Below are 20,092 nucleotides of genomic sequence, written 5' to 3'. Positions count from 1 at the left end.
GACGGAGAGAGCTGAATGCTTGTCAGACATAAGAAAAAGTGGAGGCGAGAAAATAATGTGGAAAGAATTGCAACAAAGTAAGCACGGTTCCTTTGGGATGGAGGCCGTGTTCGGTGCTGAACGAATAAAAAGCAGCTGCTCTATTGACACAGTGGGCAGAGAGATACCAGCAAAAAAAAAGAAGAATGCAGTGTCCGGAATAAAAGTTGGACCTGACTCCACTGCAAAATTTTGCATTGCGTTGGCCAGTCAGTTGCAGGTATTCAGATCTTTTGGATTACTTTGTAACTTCAGCAGCGTAATTCTACTTGTTTTCTTCACAGTATTATAAACCCCTGTGCAGTGTTTTGGCATTTTAAGGCCTTCGCACGCCCCTTGTACTGTGCTGTTTTTGGTCTGAACTAGGGGCCGCATTTAAAAAAAGTTCTTGGATTTATACTTGAACTTAGTCTTAAGTCCCCATAAATCCCCATGTCCCCCAATCAAATGGCATACTACATGTTTACAGCCTGGTACAAAAACAGTTTTGGTTTCTATAATCTTATTTCCCCCATCATGGCAACTGTATTGAATTATATTAAAGCCTAAAGTTTGCAGGCGTGGCCATTTTGACTGACAGCTAGCTGCTAAGTAGTGAACCACCACACTGAGCTTCACGATGGCTCTTCAGAAACCTGAGGCTGACGTTACGATGACTGAACGAACAACTTACATCCTAATAATGAAAAATAACTTTGTATCTGAATAGTCATTTAACTTTACAGTGTGAGGCCACTGCCAGTGTCTTCATCCTCTCTCCCACGCCCTCACTTACACACAGCAGGTTGGTCTACTGACTCAGATCTGGATAGGTAATGGTTTGGTTCAAATTTCACATCAATAACAGATGAGTCCTAATCGGCCCTCCGACACACACACACACACACACACACACACACACACACATGCTGGCCTTGTTGGCTTGCCCTATTTGCATAATAGTATTTCCCTTTTCTCCATTCCCCAAATAGCTCCCGATTTCTCCATCTCTCTCTCTCTCTGCTTCTCTCCACATTGTCTTGTGTACTCCTGATGGAAAAAGGCTTGACTATAAACAAATACAATTCCCTCAGAGGCCCACAAACTGAGACAGGGATTGTGGGGAAGGAATTCATCTGCGCTCAAACTGAGCGTGGCAGCAGTGGGGAGGATATTCATTTCCTGACGAGCCAGATGGACCTCAACTCTGGGGAGAGGCTGTAAAAGTTCATACATTTTGGATGGAAAATTGGCCTAACATTTCTATTTTATGAATGATTTATTGATTTAAATTTGGAAATTAAATATTTGTGCATTGGTGCCCAGTGCCTTTTTTTGTTGTTCCATATGAAGAATAGTGATCCCATCACAGAAGTGAGAGGGTGAGGCTGTTTCTCTCACAGTCAACAAAACTCATGATAAAACCAGAACCAACAATGAATTGATCCAACTTGTAAAGTATTGTCTGTGAGGCCAAAAGCCTGACAGTGTGTTTAAACAGAGTGCAAAGTGAATTTTAGAGTAAAATCAAGTAAATTGGACAATTACATGCACATTTTTCTCCACTCAAACGTTGGAAAGTTAGTCAGCACTGTCTACATCTATCAGGAAACTCTTCCTGCCATGATGTGTCGTTTTGTTCGGTTCTTACTAAAGACTTATCAACTTCACTTATCTTCTTATTAACTTCACTTATCAGGTGACGCGAGTAAAGAGAGTTAACCGACAAGATGATGGCAGAGGATTTGTTGTTTAAGTGAAACCAAAAGTGCCTTTTTGGCAGTAATTCTCATTTAAACCCAAGTCTACCTCACTGTTGGAGGAGTGCAACCTGTCACCTGAAGCTCTTCATCTAACATCTCATCATTGTGCCATTACTCCCACAGACTGTGTAAAACTACTCCCTGACATAAAATTGACTCGCTGTCAACACATGCTGAAAATGATGGCTGTTTTGCTCCGTAAACGCATTTTTGATTAATGATAGCAGTATGTGCTAATCTCACTGAACACAGTGCATTTCCTGTGACTAGCCTACTTCACAATAAAAGTCAACTCGTGTTTTGCCAGTTAAATGCTTCTGAAGTGAAGCTGCCGCAGCAGGAAATGTGTGAGCAGTAATTAAACACAGTGCTCCCCGGAGAGTAAACATCTTTTCTGGTAAAAAGCCCAGTGTAAACGGAAACACCATTGTTGTCATGAGCTTAGTAGTATTACTTAGGTAATTAGCTTATTAGTGAGAAATTAATGTTACCATGGCAACCCGCATTGTGGCCCGCGTCACACTATGTGTGCTCCCTGGAGCAACACAAACTACCGACAACAATCCTATTGTTGCAGGAGCGTCTGTTGTTAGCTAGCTTACAGCTAGCAATCAACAGAGACGAAGCACAAACGGTCCAGACGTTGAATTTGAGCAAATGACTTTGCTTACTGTATGAAAACCTTGATGTAGTCTTTACCTCTGTGTCATTCAAACACAACAGCAGGCCACACTGGTGAACTGGGTGATGTTGCAGTGAACATGTGTGTTCCCAGGTCCTGCTGACCTAAATACTTCCTCAATGTCAATCAATGCGCGGGTGAAAATAATCCCCAAAAATGCACTATTCAATTCTGTTTGGTAAAAACTAAAGTGCTCAGCTGCTATAAGAAATTACCTAAAGCCTTTTTGTTAATGGCGCTATAAATTTGTGACCTGTTTTTTAAGATTTACAATTTCTATGGATACTTATAACTTTGGAGTCGTGAGAGACGTATTGAGAGACGGTCTTTCTTGGAACTTGTTGACGAGAAGACATATGCAGAAAAGCATGAGCCTCTAACTTGAATAACTCGGACAGAGGTAAAGGGGGTAACAATCTGTTTATAAGGCAGCACTTGTGTGCATCATGAGTCCTCAACATCTTTTGACCAGTTTAACCATTCACAAGAGGTCACCATTAAACTCTCTCTGTCTTTTTAAGCTTTTTGGATGAATAGAGTAAACAGACTTTTCTTTTTATATCCCAGTGTAGCCACACTGGTTGGTGCTGGGGTGGGCATTTGGACCCGGGGGCAGCACTGATGGGTGGGGGCTCCGTCAGCCCTGCTGATTTATCACCTGGGTAATAGGAAGTGATTGAAGGGAAATTCAAATGAACTCTCTCCGACAGGCACACATGCAGACACACATAGGAGCACGCACACACAAATTAATAGTGGGACTTAATAGACTACAGGGAGAGAGGGAACAAGAGCAGGAGAGGGAGATGAGATAAAAGGATGGCTTGTTAGGGAGGAAAGATAAAGAAAAGGTCTGAGACAAACAGGATAGCAGAGTAACTACTGGTGACAGATAAAATAAGATTTGCTTGTGAGGAACGTGAGCAATTTTTACTTTTTTATCTATTCAGGCCGGATGAAGGGAGAAGAAATAATGAATGAGGCTCGTGTTTCAGGGCAAGAAAGCGAAAAGATAATGAAGAGCTTGAAATAACCGCTGAAATTACAGTATATTAGTATAGCATTATAATATACTGTTGGTACCTGAAATTGAGCCGCTCGCACCTCTGTTTCCCACTCGCTCCTTTTCTCTTTCTCTTTCACACACACACACAAGCTGACACTCTGTCAAATGCACCCCCAACAGCAGGACCAAGTATTTATCAGACATCTTTTAGGAATGTCAGTCACAGCACAGCATGACCCTCCTTGACCATAACCTCTCACACACACAAACACACACACACACACCTCAGCCCACATACCAGAGCGGCTGAGCTGTGGCTGTCAGCGTGTCAGTGTTGGAGGGTATGACTGTCAATCATTCCCTCTGGGAAATGCAGGCGAGTAAAAGGGGGGTGGTCGGCTAGACAGGGTGAGAGAAGGGAGCGGAGGTAGAGGGACAGATAGTGATGTAGATTAATGTGTGTGTGAGAGAGCGAGTGTGTGTGCGCCTCTTTGTAATCACAATACAGCTCCAGTTTGACCCCGTTGCGACCCGTGGTTTAGAGCCCCTATCCCCAACCCCAGTGGCTTGACCGGGCTCAGAGAGGACACTGACCTATGAATCATGGGTATTATAGTCTTGAGTCGTAGTCTATAGAGCTACTAGAGCCAATCCCTGTCGACCTCTCGCCCTGTGCCACTCCACTCCCCATGTCGGTCAGAGGGAAGTGAATGGGCTAAAAGAAGAAACTCTGCCCTATAGGTCTAAGGCTGTAGCCTGGATGTGACTCCATATACTGCTACTCCTTTAGTGAGTGTTTGTCCTTTTGCCCTTGACATCCACTGATTAAATAAACCTGAAGTAGGCACATCTTTAAAGGAAGTGTCATTTTAAGACGTTCACAAAATATTTCCGCAGGGCTGCAGATTAGAGGACATCTGAGAAAAGGTGTAGAGAGAATACAAATGCTGGCTTTTTGTCATTTTGTTATTCAGCGTCATACTTACACCTGTCTATTCCACTCAGATTTACTTACTGCTGGGAGAGGGTGGGAGGTCAATTTAGATGCAACATTAAGACACACAGACACACCCTTTCTCACACACACACACATATGCAGTACAATCCCAAGATGCATCAGCATGTGGACAGCTCCCATCGCCGTCCCCGAGCAGCAGGAAGTGAGGTCATAATGAGAGCCGGGTCAATATGCTCATTAACCCCTGCAGTGTATCTAGATTATAGGAACATCAATAGGGCAGGCCTGACTGAGTCGTATCAGACCACAGAAACTCACAGCAGTCAGTGAGACTGACAGAGAAACACGGCTCGATGTTGGCATTTTCAGATCACTCAGTGAAAAAACAACAACACAGAAGAAGCAAAAAATGTCTATCAGGATGAATGCAATGATTTGCAGACACAATTAGGAATATCAAAATTTGATTTTCATTTTGCAGTCTGACTGAGTTCTTCAAGATTGACATGGCATGGCAAGGCATAGCAGGCAGGACAGGCTTTTAGCTAAAAGCAGAGACAAGCATTTCATCTAGCAACAAAGTTCAAAGACAGGGCACCGTTTGTAAGTCGTCTTAATGAAGTTGCTTTTCCCCATAACCTTAAGAGTCTTTATAAAATAAATATTAACAATATAATTGCAGATCAAACAAACAAACTTGTTTATCTGCTGACCGATAATTAGCTCACTGAGCTAACGGCCTAATTATGTCAAAATGAATATAGTCTCAGTACATGCTGTATTTTCCTTTGTGTTTCAGTTATAGTTTAAGGTTGAGGTATTAAGTTTGTATTTGGCAACTCTGACCAGACAACATAGGGATGGCCAGACTGAGACCACTTCCTACTTTGGGCTCAGTGTTAATTTTGGCAGCTATTTTAGATTTAGTCTCAGTTTAAGTGCACTTTGAGTTAAAATGTTTTCTCTCTTTAAACGCATTCAATTAGCTTATAAGCCTTTGCATAATGGGCAGCTTCATGTTTTGCAGATTTCTTATTCAAACATGCCAGAAGACAGTTTGATCAGGCTGTTGTGGCCGGCACAGAAATATGTCTTGTGCAATTGACTGTTATATGTGCACCAATCTTACAATTCATTACAAAAAATATATATATTATGTGTAATCATTTGGAGAACGTTTACATCCAAAGTGACCTGAAACTAGTGCGTTCAAACTGAAGTAACGAGCACTAAAAGTAATCAAACTTGAAGTAACTCCTGCACGAGCAATAACTAGGAATAACATCACTATTTAAAGGTTTAGTGTGTAGGATTTAGTGACAACCCTCAACTCACCCTCCACTAAAGTGGCCGCTTAGAATGCAAAAACACAAAAACGCTGTCTCTAGAGCCAGTGTTTGGTTTGTCCGTTCTGGGATACTGTAGAAACATGGCGGTGCAACATGGCGGACTCCACTGAAGAGGACCTGCTCCCTCTGTGGATATGAAAGGCTCATTCTAAGGTAACGAAATACAACAATCTTTGTTTTCAGGTAATTATACTCCAATGAAAACATAACTATGATTATTATATTCAGTTTCTGCCAATAGATCGGCCTAAATCCTACACACTGGACCTATAAAGCATTAGGAAAGCATAGCTGTTTGTTTTATCAAATCCAAGATAGGGGGAATGGGTTAGGGAAGCAATAAAAAGCATCCCTGGTTGTGCTGTTGCAAGGCAGGAGTGGTGTCAACCAGGAAAAAGAAATGCTGACCCTCAAGGAGGAACTGTGTGGTTCTGAATAAGCCAGGCTATAGTCTCTGGTGGCCACGGCTGCCACTGAGCACCCCTTGACTCTGTTTCTGCCCCTGTCAGTCTCGCTCATTAGTTTTTAATGGAAAGTTTTCCCCTGCATTATTCTTCATCAGAGCACCCTATAGTCTTGTTGACCTCTGCCCAGAGCCTGCACGGTGCCACGCCCTTACCTTGCCAGAGTCAGGGCTCAGATAGAGGTCAGAGCTGGATTGGATTGGACAGGGTTGCTGTCTGTCAAACAGACGGTCCAATACCTCGATCTGCTGCGGCGAGAACAGCTCCCCTCTCATCTGCTTCCTGAGGAAGTCCCGCCCACTGTGACCGTGCCCGTTGGCCAGCGGCGACTCCTGCAAACCTAGAAAGACCGAAGAAAGGGATGAGGTTAGAGGGGTTGTAGATGGAGGACATTTAATGGAGGATTAAGTGAAATAGAAGGGGTTCAAAGAGAGAGTTAAAGGAGGTGGTGGTGAGTCTATAACCAGGAGAATCCAGAAAGATGGCGATGATAGAGGATTGAAGGGAGGGTTGAAAAAATAAATCACTGAGGCAGATGTAGGGAGAGAAGTTTGAGCAATGTATGGACTCAAATGAACCCCACTGAGCTGATTTAGGACTGAGTGACTTCATAGATTGTGGAGACTCAGAGAAAATGCTATACAAATGCAATCCATTACCAAGCATACGCTGTCCCTCCTTCTTGATCTCTCAAAAAGTACACTCTCGCCCCTCGTATATACACACTTCTTGTCGTAACACCCATACACACACAGACACACAAATATATATTGCTGTGGTATCAGTATTAGACTGTGAGCTCTCGTATCCTGCAGTTATTGCAAGGCTGAGGGACCGAACGAGACAATTATAAGAGCTGTGAAGAGTCGCGGCCCACAAATGATTAGAAAGAGTGAACGAGAGAAAAAGATAAAGAGAAAAAGGGGATGAGGGTGAAAATCCCCCGCTATAGAGCCAATTCATCGCTCCAAACCGCTCCTGAGAGCCTATTTTAGTCCTGGGGGTCACTGTGTGTTTGGTGTGTGAGTGTGTGAGTGTCTGTCCGGCAGCAGAGGGAGTGATATGACAGACAGGTGGAGATGGGGAAGGGGCTTCAAATATATTTTTTTTCCATTTGGACTGAAAATACAGATCCATTTGTGCCAGACTGTGATCTTAAAGAAAAAACAAAGAGTGATGTAGCCAGGTCAAAGAAAGAAAGAAAGAAAGAAAGAAAGAAAGAAAGAAAGAATGAAAGAAAGAAAGAAAGAAAGAAAGAAAACTATAATCACCATTTATTAAAGGATAATTCTTTCAGTAACATCCACCAATTTAGTTTTTTGGACAGTCGATATACAGTTAAACAAAAGGATCAAAATGCAGCAGAAACAGATATTGTCTTTTTCTACCCATTCTTTTTTCTCCTCAAAACCTGCCATGTGTGATTCCCAAAAATGCAACATGCTAATTGTTTGTTCAGAGTGCTAGTAGCAGCTAATGTAGCACCACCGTTGCTAGCCTGCAGTAGAGATGAGGAGCGGGCTAAAGAGGTCTTGTAAACTCACTCCGCACACGTTTCAGTAGTCAAAAAGCTGCACTTGAACACACCACAAATACTACAGCCGACAGCCAACAAGCTAGTAGGTCCTGCATCTGTGTGAAAGGAAATACCTTTCTGCGGATATACAAACCCTTGTTATGATTAAGGAGCATTTTTTGACACCAATCTCGCTAATATAGCCACTTTTAATGAGGAATATGTCTGGTAAAAATAAATGGCACTGGTGAAGAGGCGGAGGGGAAATATAAGGAGAAATTGTGCAAAATTTGTGAAATCATGGATACTACAGCGAGCTGCTGATTCTGTATGCCAAACAGCCACTGATAAGGGCTGTCCAGTGCCAACGGTGCCGGACACACCGCACTGACTGGAGCCTCGGACAATGCCCGATGATGCCCAACGGGGTAACATTGGCCTGGTGTGTCAGGGATTGAGCTGTCAGAAGATTAGACTGAATGTTAACCAGCTAATGATTTAGCCAGATTATCCGTAGGTAAAACTGAAAGTGAGCTACATACTCATTTTCCTGATTTGAGTTGTAACCTGTTGACAACTTAATAGAATGATACATCTAGCGGTGGGACATTGGTGCGTGCTTTTCATATGATTTCAAAGACTTCAAGAGTAAACCTCAAATCATGAAATGGTATCTAGCTGCCAACAAAACACCTCTCACACTCACACAGTGCTGCGAAACTAACAGAACCTCGCTACACCTTTTCAGTACACAAAAACCTCTTTCAGCCACTCTCTCACAAACACACTGCTTGATCATAATCTCTCTTTCTCTACTATAGCCACACACACACTCATATACAGATGCTGGGAGCAGTGTGAGTGTATGGTCCAGGTCTCTGGTGACAGACCAATCAGGGGGGAGATAAAGCCGGTATGATGCTTTAGCCTGGTAACCCACGGCGACCCATTTAATCCCACCGGCCAGTCCCCATGATGGAATTCAATTGATCAATCATGTAGCTCTGATGGCACCATTTCAGCCAGCTTATTGCTTTCTGCTTTCTCTCTGTCACTCGCACACACACACACACACACTCACACAAATACACACTGAAAGACTGACCCAAGCCACGACGGAGCGCCGACAAAGGACCAGAGAAAGACGGAGAACGAAGGAGACAGACAGGACCTACTGTAATCGAGCAGTAAGAACAAAGCTTTTATTTATGATAATCAATATTGTCCATTCATCTGTATGAATGTGTGTAGGTGTGTGTGTCTGTACACCAGTGTGTGTGTGTGTGTGTCTTGTTGTGGATGTGGGTGTGGGTGTGGGTGGGTAGCTTGATATCCGGCTGGTCTCATTGTATCCATGGATGGGTAAAGAAACTCATTGCCGTGACGGGTTAAATCCTATTCACTGTCGGATACACACACACACACTCACACCCACACACACACACTCACAGCTGCCTCTATCTCTGTGAGTCAGTCTCAGAAGGGAAGCGCTTCTCTTCCCTCTTTTTCAGAGCAGAACAAAACAAACAATGAGCCCTTATTGTTCTCTCTTTTCTGCCTTTTTCCTCTCTCTTCCGCCTTCTCTGTCTCTCCCTCTCTCTCCCTCTCCGTCTCTCTCTCTTTTTCTCTCCCTCTCTCTCTCTTCCTCCATCACCCTGTCACTCTGACTCGGCCTGCCGCTGCCATTTATTCGACAAGGCAGGAACAGTTGGATTATTAAATCCAAATACCTTTGAGAGTTAGATGGGTTGTCACCTGTTTGTGTGTGTGTGTGTGTGTGTGTGTGTGTGTGTGTGTGTGTGTGTCTGCAGGGGGTAGGACACCACCACTGTGCATCTTTTTGCACTTGACATAGATGACATAGATTATCATACTGATAGGACAGAGGTCGTAAGTCTGACCTCACAGCCCCAGCCTGTGCGTGTGTGTGTGTGTGTGCGGCATCTAAACTCCAGAGATCAAAGTTTTTTGGGGGGCGGGAGGCACAGAGAGGAACTCAGGGTGAAGGGCGGAGCACCCCTCCCTCCTCTCCTCTCCGCCGTCCTCCATCTTTTGCTCACTCCCAGCGTCTTTTATCTGTTAAGCTGCTGCATGTCACAGTGGATGCACAAGGGGGTGAGAGGTCATCTCGGCATTCTGGCTAAGCGCCATTGACAATATTTCTTCTTCGTGCAAAAGAGACTTTATAACAACCAGTAAAAATAATTTTCCTTCAAACTTCATTAAGGAATCACTGACAGAAAGAAACGTTCCCTATCTTAACAGGCCCACCTGTCCTGATCTCCGTATCCACACACACACACACACACACGCACGCACGCATACACACACACACATAGCCGCTGTGTATAAGAGAATAGGTTAAGATACAATAGTCCCCTTTTGGCCCCACAAGTCAAGTTCTTCCATTCACTCCCATTCATCTACATTTGGCCCCCCGGTCACCCCCCACTTCCCCTCGCTTTGGCTGGGGGCACAGGTCACCACAGGGCTTTACCCATACACACTCTTCCTGCCGACACACACACACACACACACACACACACACACACACACACACACACACACACACACACAGAAACACACATGCCACGATCCCGCCTTCTTGTGTTCCCATCACTTGAACAGCTGCCATTTCTGTGCTTATAAGTTACAGCAGAGATAAACGGTTTCCTGATCGCAATTTTATATATATGTTGATACATTGTAAGATATGATCATTTCATAATGTCACAACTACAAAAACACCTCCGATGCTTGCTCATGGGCACTACAGCAGTGTGTTTGCTTACTCAGTGGCTTGAAGCTATGCCCCATTTAAAAAATATATGTATTATTATTCACCTAAAGATCACTTTGAGTCCATAAAAGGGAAACAGGTGCACTTCTCCTGTACTGTATTTTGATGGAATGAAACATAGGCAGGGCCCTGATAAAAGTTACAACAGCTCAGTCTCATCCAAGTGTCCAAAGACACCCTACCAGTCAACCTTTCTGCACTATGTCAGAGTCATGGAGCAGGAAAAACTAAATGTGATTCAGCCATCGTTGTTTCTCCTGCTCATGACATGTCAAAATGTCTGCTGTGAATAAGGTCAGGGAAAGGTGTCACTCAAATTCAAAATACAGCAAAAAGAGTTCGATATCTTGATCATTTTAGCATGTTTACCAAGCGCTCACACAAACATATGGTTTGATTAAAAGTATGAGTTTTTCACTTTGTTAAATTTACAGTGTTCAATATGATCTCATCAGTATTTAACAGTGTCTGCTAAGCCCTAGAGAGCTCAATTTTCCCCGACCCCATGCTCATTTTACCTCCACCTTGGGGCAAATTGTGCCATAGGACTATTTTTTTTTTAGTGTGATTGTTCTGAAACCATCATAATTAGATAACTTGTTTTAAATTCCACGGGTTCATAAGAACCTGAAGTATATATATTAACTATGATTTGATACAAACACACTTTGATTTCCCTGTAAAATCACCAAATGTAAAAAGTGGCTCAACCTGCTCCCCTTGTTTACTTAAATACTTTTCTCTTTCTTCATACGTGGGAAGTCAGTGTTTGAACTTTGAGGTAGACGCACAGATTCCCTGTTACTGTCTCATTACTACATGTGTAACACATTCACCTGTGCTGAGCAATAGATACAACTACAACATCAACAAGAGAAGGCTGACGTGTGTGTGGGTGACTTGTGAATGTTTATATCTTTTCCCCTTCCGTGTACAAATGTCCGTGCCGACAAGCATATGGGTGTGAGTGTGTGTGTGAGAGGCTTGCATTATTGTGTATCTGTGTATGTGTTTGTCTGTCCATGTCAGTGCATGCTGTTCCCCCTGTCGCCCCTTGCTGTGTGTGTGTGTCATTATCCAGCGGGGGCTGCTCTAATGGAAGCTGTGATTAGCAATGCTGTTAATTAGACCACAGAGCCAACCGCGCAGACCTCTGCCACGGAAACACTGCAGATAAAACGTGACGCCGAGCGACACAACGCTTCAATGGCGCTTTCTGGATGCTTCAGTGAAACGCTGAAGTGATACAATATTTTTGATATAAATTAAGAACCCAACGTCGAGTCGTAGTAAAACAACAGACAGACCACACATTTAGCGCAAAGTGTAGCGCGTCATGCACATAGAGAACAAAGCGAAACAATAATGTTGCTAATTAGATTACAGAGCTTTTACTTCAACTACAGATTCAACCACAGAGTCTTTGCCACAGACGTCAGAGCAGTATATCATTTGGTAATTATACATGACTCACATTATTCTTGACAATTAAATATGGCTTTAAAAGAAAAGTCGACCCTGATACATTATGACTCGTTATAACTGGTAAAGCAACTGAATGAAACAGAAATATCATGTTATGTTATTAGTTACATCTGTGCTTATCATCATTTGAAAAGTCAAAATGTCGACTGTGAAAGGGACAATTTCAGGTGGGTATTAATTATGACATCCGTCAAGGAGTAACCACTAACTGTATAGTCAAGCTTCCACCAAAGTTTAGTGAAATAAAAAAAAACATGTTAATCTTCTACAGAAAATGCGAATGGCTGCACGTTTCCATAAACTTCCATATTTTATGAATTAGAAGTGTCACAATATTTTCAATATTCACGTAATTTTTTTTAAGTTTATGGTTACAGATTCACTCTCCACCTCCCTACGCTCGTATTTTGAGCAATTTTTTTGCCAAAAAAGAGGAAAAAACACAGTAAAAACAGTTAAGGATGAATTTGATTGCTAGGATTTTTTATAAAAAAATTCAAATTTCCATAGATTTTGCGATAATATCGTTATCGTGAATTTGATTGCCCACGGTAATCATGAAGTGAAAATCTGAAATTGTGGCAGCCTATGTGGATATTAGGAGTTGGTCGCATCGAGACCAACAGCTGGTGGCGCTTGTTAAAGCACTGCAGAAGAAGAGGGTGCTAGAGATGACATAATTAAAAGACCCCTGTCAAATGTTTCAAAACTATGTAGTAAAACATGATGAAAATGTGGCATTAGTGTTTGTTTCTTGTACTAATTTCAGGGAAGTAAAGCTTTCGCAAATGTTCATCTCCTCAGTGGAGCAGAAGCCTCAGTGACAAAAAAGTCACACGGTTCATACGTCGTGATTTAGTCAAAAGTCTGTTTTCATTCCACTTTGTCAACACACTTTCCACTTCAGGCAAGCGTAAAAACGTTTCTCCAATATTTCACGAAATTCTGGCATTTCCACTTTTTTTTATTCACGTTACAATTATTGAAGGTAAGATACTGATAAGTTCACAAAACGGAGAAACTTTTATCAGCTACCTTTGTATGTCATCATCATTCACCCGTTCTGTGTGTGCATGCGTGTGTGCGTGTGTGTGTGTGTGTGTGTGTGTGTGTGTGTGTGTGTGTGTGTGTGTGTTTGTGTGTGTGTGTGAATGAGTGTGTGTGTGTGTGGGCTAAAGTCTTTGTGCTCTGCTGATGGGTGTGTGGACCTTATCAGAACGCACAAGATGCACCTGGGATTCATCCTGGAACCTGCTGGAATGTTTTGGAAATTCATCAGCAGTGGGAAAGGATACTATATCTGTGTGCGTGTGTGTGTGTGCGTGTGTGTGTGTGTGTGTGTGTGTGTGAAATAGCCCCCAGTGGCGTTCTGTCACCCCCCCTCGCTCCGACATCTGGTCCTGTCTCATTTACCGCAGGAGACTGTCTGTGTGATGGCTTTTTAATGCCACTGACACCGCCACACACACACTCACAATCATGCACACGTGTTTGTACACACACAGACGCAAACATACATACAGTACATGTGAGACGCCCACACACGCAAGCTCACACACCTCTATTAACATGCATACAACATTGATCCAGTATGACAACGTATATGATCAATAGTGCATGCATAAACCGACTTCTCAGTAGCTCTCCAGTGAAGCTCTGTTGGTAAACAAATAGGGCTTTCTGAATGAAGATGTTTGGTTTAGATCTCCCATATTGCACACGCAAACACACACGCACAAACACACACACACACACACACACACACAGACTCGCACACATCTGTCATTGATCCTGCTGAGTTCTTTCCATCTGGGCTTTCTGTGCTGTACAGTGAGGAGGGGGTTCCTCAGACTGTCCGTCATCATATAATGTGTTTATGTATGTTATGTACTGTGTTTGTACGTGTGCCATCACCACCAAAAAAGTACAACAATGCAAGTAAACACACATATATTCTTTTGCTCACCTTCATCCCTCTTCCTCTTGCCGACATCAGCAGCTGAGCTGATACCCAGAATGCCGCTGATGGAGTACGAGGAGCCGGCTGAGTCACTGGTCACCGCCGACACTTGTGTGGCAGCCACGGACGTCCCTGCAGGCAGATCACAGGACAGCACAAACCGTTTGATCACAAGACAAGATCAAGGAGAAGAATATCCATACATGTTTGTACTTCTGAGTATCGTATGTAAGCTTCCTTGAGAAAATTTCAAGCTCAACAATGCAGATAAATCTTTTAACAATCAGAGACTAAGGGTGGCAACGCTTTAAGACTTTGAAATTTGAATGAAACACATTTTCAAGGGGGTTTCAAGGTTATGTTGGATTTTTTGGTAAAGCTTTTTTATAAAGGTTCTTGTAATATGCATTAATTCATTGCTAATAAGACCCTTATTATAACATAATGAACAAATTGATTGCTCAGTTCCAGCCTGGCGTCCTTGCTGCATGTCTTATAATCTTAAAAAAAAGGTAGTTAGTGAAGCGAAGTGTATAATAAAGGATTTATTAACCTTAATAAAGCATTGTTCTCACTTTAGATCCAGTCGCTGCAAGTTGCATAGCTAACTGCTAATACATGCTTAATAAAATATGTATTAATCTTAATAAAGCAACAAGAAAAGATTAGTAAAGGTTTCACAGTGACATCATAGTTAAACTTAATAAATGTGTTTGTTGCTAATGTTGTTAGAAACAGTTATAAGAAACTTATGTATCAATAAACTGTCAGCAAGTTTCATATAATGGCTAATAAATATCTTATAATCTAACAATAAATGTGCTATTTTTAAAGCTGCTGTGAGTTTTATATTCTTATTAAAATAAGTGTTAATAAGCTCTATATTCCAACAGTAATCACTGTTACAGAGTGTTTGGTCAGTAGCCCGTGTCTCTGCTCCTCCTGCTCATGCAGTAAAAGAGAGAAAAGATATTCTGGCATCCCTGCCCACCTTATCCAATCAAGACAGAGAAGTCCAGAAAGAGGCGGTCCTGTCTGCTCGAGCAACTCGCACAGAGCAAGATTCTCCTTTTTACCAGCAAACATGGAAAGCTACTACGGCCCTCCTGGTGACGGCTTACGCTACCAAATACGGCAAGCGATGAGAAACACTTGAAGAACAGAAAGAGGTGAAGAGAGCTGCCTCGAAAAGAAGGAAAAGAGTCGTGCAAGTGTGGTGACGTAGAGAGAAAGGACGGGATTGCTGACTGCAAAACGGACAGGAAGTTATTAGGATGTTATTAATGTTAATAAGCATCTCATAAGAACTTAAAACTTATTACTACTAATACAGTAATAAATTGTTTCATTATATGATGTTAGACAGACATGTAAAGTATCACTGCATGAGAGAAGCTAGAAACTCAGTGGCATAACCACACAGCTTATTTCCTTCTAATACAAATTTCTCAGCTAAATGTACACATATGATAACATGCTATATGACCGAAAAACTCTAGTTAAAGGACCCAATGTGTTGAATATTTCTGTTTGTAATGCTGAATCATATTTTTCTACACGCAATGAAGGCTGTTTAATAAATGGATGAATACGTCCGGCGCTACTTCTGACGATTTGTGAGTTTATCGTTCTTTCTTGTGCAACGCTCACGTGTATTGATTCAGTTATTTATGACACTTTCACAAGCAAAAGATACAAAGCAAGAAACTATAAGCGAAATCCTCTTTTTCTCTCTCTAAACTCAACATAGATTCACTTTAATCTTCTGAAACTATACTCAGCCACACAGACCAGATTGAAGCTTCGGGGGAAAAAAAGCCACAAAGGACATGAGTCTGTCTGTGTTTTGCTCCTCATGTCTCTCCCTCTAATCTTCCCCCTGGAGGAGACAAGTTCCTCGCTGGGCGACATACTTGTCACCGCTTCAGTGACACACACACACACACACACACACACACACACACACACACACATACATTCTGCAACCCCCTGACACACGCACACATACACACACACCGAGACATACAGTCACTGATTCCTTGGTCTCTTATCTGTGCCCCTGTAAGCGGACGTGGGGTTGAGTGACAGTATGGTATCCCAGGAGGGACAGAAAGGTGTGGAGACAGACATCCTAATCCTCTCTCCCAGCAGACCCCCAAACACAGAAAGACAAGACCGAAAAGGGAATAAAAAAAAACAACAAAAAACGATAAACCAGGCGATCAAGGCCCCCTTCCAGCCTTCACTCCTCCGCTAACGACAGGGAGAGTATAATGAATGCATATCCCTCCTTTTCCCATCACTTGATTTAGCACTTCAATTATCTGATTTTCCTTTCTCTTTCTTTTCACTCTTTTTTTTTTTTATCAGAATGTAACGCTTTTATTCTGCAAATCCAAATGTTCAATTTTCCGCCTGGGAGTGGGACCCATTTATCTGTGTAATCTGTAAGCGTGCGATGTGTGTGCGCGCGTGTGTCTAGGTGTGTGTGCATGCGGGTGTGTGTGCGTGTACGTCTGCTAAATGTGTGTGAAAAGGCAGGAGTCAGGGAGCAGCGTGTGTGAAATTAATTTAGATTAATAGACAATGTGCGATTATGAAGATATGAGAGACACCGAAACACAATCCACTGCAGGGCAAAGTGAGGAGGAGATAGAGAGGGAGAGAGATAGAGGCTCATATTTATTTGTACTCTGAGATATTCATCGAATAAAAAGGAAATAATGTTTCAGTCAGAGCTGTAATAGATATATTGCTTCAGTCCGTGACACGATTAAAAACCACAAATTAACAGCCAAAGCTTGGGTCTATTTTCAGTTTATACAGTTCAAAATGTAACTTTAATAGACATAAGAATAAGATCTTTTAAGAGCTACAGATTTTGAGGGATATTCAGAAAAACTGACGTCCATAATTGTGTAGAGCTTCACTTTCTAATCACGAATATTCATTTTAGTCCTCCAAAAGTCAGGATCACATGTAAGGCTACCTTTTTTTTCTCATTTAGTCAAATGTCTTTAAAATCAACTTTATGCTGGCAAAGCAAAACATGTCTGAATGAACCTACCAAGAGGTGAAAATCAGCTGTGGACAGCATGACAATAAACTTAGATAGAAATAGCCACAACGTACATTTTGGCACAGAGCCACTCGAGACGACGTAAGACTAGTAGACGAGACCAGTAACCGCTATCTTTTCAGTTGACAAAGTGATTAAGAGGTTAAAAAAACCAAAAAACAAAACAGCTGCCTATAATCACAAGAAGCTGCATTTTCTTTTTTTTATAAAGGTCATGTGATAAAACAGCTTTATAATGAAGTACTGTAGTGTTGCAGAGATGCCGTGGCTTACAGAGCTTGCTCTCCAGACGTAAGAAAACATATTTGTTTGGGACAGACCCCAACAAATTCATAATTCTTATCACTGAATAATAATCATAATCATAATATTTTATAACCATGATAGATAGATACTTTGTTGATAACCCAGGCTTCCTTTAAACTGGAATTTGTGAGCAAAACATCCCTTCATACTTTCCATTTACAGACATTTCATTGCTTATGGTTCAGGTTTTATGGGCATTAGGTTCTTTAACATTCCTGCTCAGGAAGGAAACAACAGAAAGATTGTTTCTGGATCCATTATTGTTGTTACTGTAATTACATTTAGTGTGACATATAACATTACTTTTGTTGATTATTGCTGTTTGAAAAAACCTTCTACTGGCCACAATATTGCACTTGTTGCAAAAACACATCTGTGCTCAGCTGCAACAGTGCAGCCAGTTCACAAGCAGAACGGTGTCTGCTTCAAACGTCCTCGCATCCATAAATCATCTAACCGGAGCGTCGTCCTGCTACAGATTTTGTGCGTATTTATGGAGAGTACCAGTGGCCTCGGGGTTTAAGACTTTAAGAACAGTATTGGGTATTTTTGTTTATAAAGCAATACGGGGTTAACCTCCAAATTACCTCCGCACCCCGTTCTTTCTAAACGCGGTGAGTTTCCAGCTACGCTCCTCTAATTTAGGGAAAACTCTGCACTTTGGACTTTGAAATTATATCCAGTGATGAATTTAAGGGCATGTTTGAATACCTGCTCTCTTGTTCTTTCTGTGGAGGTTTGTACATTTTAAATGTAGCATTTTATTGTGTTGTGATTTTGAATGGCTGCTACTTCAGCCAGGTCTCTCTTATAAATGAGATCTTGATCTCAATGGGACTTCCTGGTAAAATAAAGGTGAAAAATAAAAATACATAACTGAAATGTCCCCAGTTTGAGTGCCTGGACATCTTTGTTGCATGCTACCCTCCATCCCTCTGTCTCTCTCCCTTACACTCGACAGTGAAGGCAAAAAGTGCTTTAAGAAATTATTAACCCCAACCGTTACTCCAGCCCTCAGTTCACCAAACACACTGACCCAATCTGACAAAATCTAAATGTTCTTATGAAGAAGATATATAGGAGCCGTCATCTTCATTTTGGGACATCTTCATCAACGCATTCAGGCAAAGAGCACTCGTGCACACAGCACTTCACACCGTGTTTTCTCTGTAAGTCGGGGTCCAGAATTTCAATAGGTCTCGTTGTTCCAGGATCCGATCCTGAGAGACTCGCACAAAAACGACTCTGCTGTAAAATTTGCTTTGACAGTTGGATACAGGATTTTTATAGCTGCGACCTACCTAAGTTGTGAGCCGACACTGAGCCCGTTTGGCCGGGCGGCTGCTGAACCTTTGTCCGAATGATCCTGCAGGAGGAGAGAGGAGATATTAGTGTGTGTGAAGTGGCTGTTGGTGTGTGTGTGAGAGAGAAAGAGGGGATGAGTGACAGAGAGAACATGACCATCGTGGGAGCAAAATGTGTGTGTGTGTGTGTGTGTGTGTGTGTGTACGTGTGTGTGTGTGAAGTGGCTGAGGCAGGCTGACATGGCAGAGGGGCCTCACACTTCCTGCTTGGCTGCTCATGCAAGCCCTTTTCTTCCTCTTTCTTCTCCTTTCCTCCCCTTTTCCTCTCCTTTCCTGTCCTCTCATTTCCTTCCCTTCCTCTCCCTTTCTTTCCTTCCCTTTTGTGTCTGTTTCTCTCCTTACTCTCACGCACCTTCCTTCTCTTTTGTCTGCCTCTTTTGCTCACTCCTTCTCTCTCTTATTTCACCATCCCTCCCTTTTCTCTGCCTCTATGCTCAGGGGAAAGGGTTGTCATTGTACCATCGTGTTGAACCACTGAGCTGCAGCCACTTCATACATATGGAGACCGGGGCCTCTTTGCCATTCTCTTTTCCCCTCCACACACACAGTCACACGCATAAAACGCATGGTATTATATTGCTCTGCCCTCTACCTTCGCCCGGTACCTGTTGCTTTGAGTTGATGCTGAAAACACACACACAGATTACAGAGACGGCAGTACCTGTTGATGGAGCTGACACTGGGAACGCTGTCGTTGTCACACACTCTCTCTGCGAGCAGCCGGTCCCTGATCTCCCAGGCAAACATGGTGGGGTTTTGGCGTTTGTAATCGGCGATCTTGTCGACCACTTTGGGAGTAGCAACCTTTGGTTTGGATCCCCCGATTACCCCGGGGCGGATACTGCCCGTTTCATAGTACCTGCCAATCAAAGCACACAGCGTGGGTCATAAGGGGAAACACGAGACAGGAGGTGTTGAATAAAAGCTGTTGGAAATTTAAATGTGTGAGTTAAAAACCTGTTTTCAGTTATTTGTCATTTTCATCTTTTATTAGGCTACTTGCAGTCCCACAGTGTGTTTTAAGTAGTTTAAAATGTACCGTGTTGTCTTGAATTAAAAAATTTGGACTCTAAAAAGTCCAAATCAGTTTGTAGTTTATGCATTTCTGACTTCTGTGACCTGATCAGTTGATCTGACACTGGTGCGCTTATTCTGACATTATTAATCAATGCAGACAATCCAAAAACAAATCCCACCAAAACAAGAGTCGGAGCATGTTTACATAGTTGACAGGGGTTCCAGATGTAAATCTTTAAAAATGGGTCACACCGTATGTTTCAATTTCTTTAAAGATAAGTCATTTTCTAGAACATCTGGGCTCTGTAGTTTTTAGCAAAAAAAA

The 20,092-nt window shown here is 42.3% G+C and overlaps 1 protein-coding gene across 1 annotated transcript in view; it reads right to left on the bottom strand.

Moving 5' to 3' along the window:
* The window catches only part of pax5 (paired box 5), a gene marked incomplete at its 3' end in the record, with an annotated part of 54,853 nt that overhangs the window by 14,592 nt on the left and 20,169 nt on the right, over positions 1-20,092 (bottom strand). The window contains exons 3-6 of the mRNA XM_084368771.1: positions 19,412-19,609; positions 18,688-18,752; positions 14,008-14,133; positions 6,396-6,580 (exon numbers count right to left, since the gene is read on the bottom strand). Of these exons, the coding sequence (XP_084224897.1) occupies positions 6,396-6,580; positions 14,008-14,133; positions 18,688-18,752; positions 19,412-19,609 (574 nt within the window). The remainder of the gene's footprint in view (positions 1-6,395; positions 6,581-14,007; positions 14,134-18,687; positions 18,753-19,411; positions 19,610-20,092) is intronic.

Source organism: Pagrus pagrus (genome assembly GCF_965226575.1).
Source record: "Pagrus pagrus genome assembly, chromosome: 2".
NCBI lineage: Eukaryota > Metazoa > Chordata > Actinopteri > Spariformes > Sparidae > Pagrus > Pagrus pagrus.
This window is presented reverse-complemented; position numbering and strand designations above follow the sequence as displayed.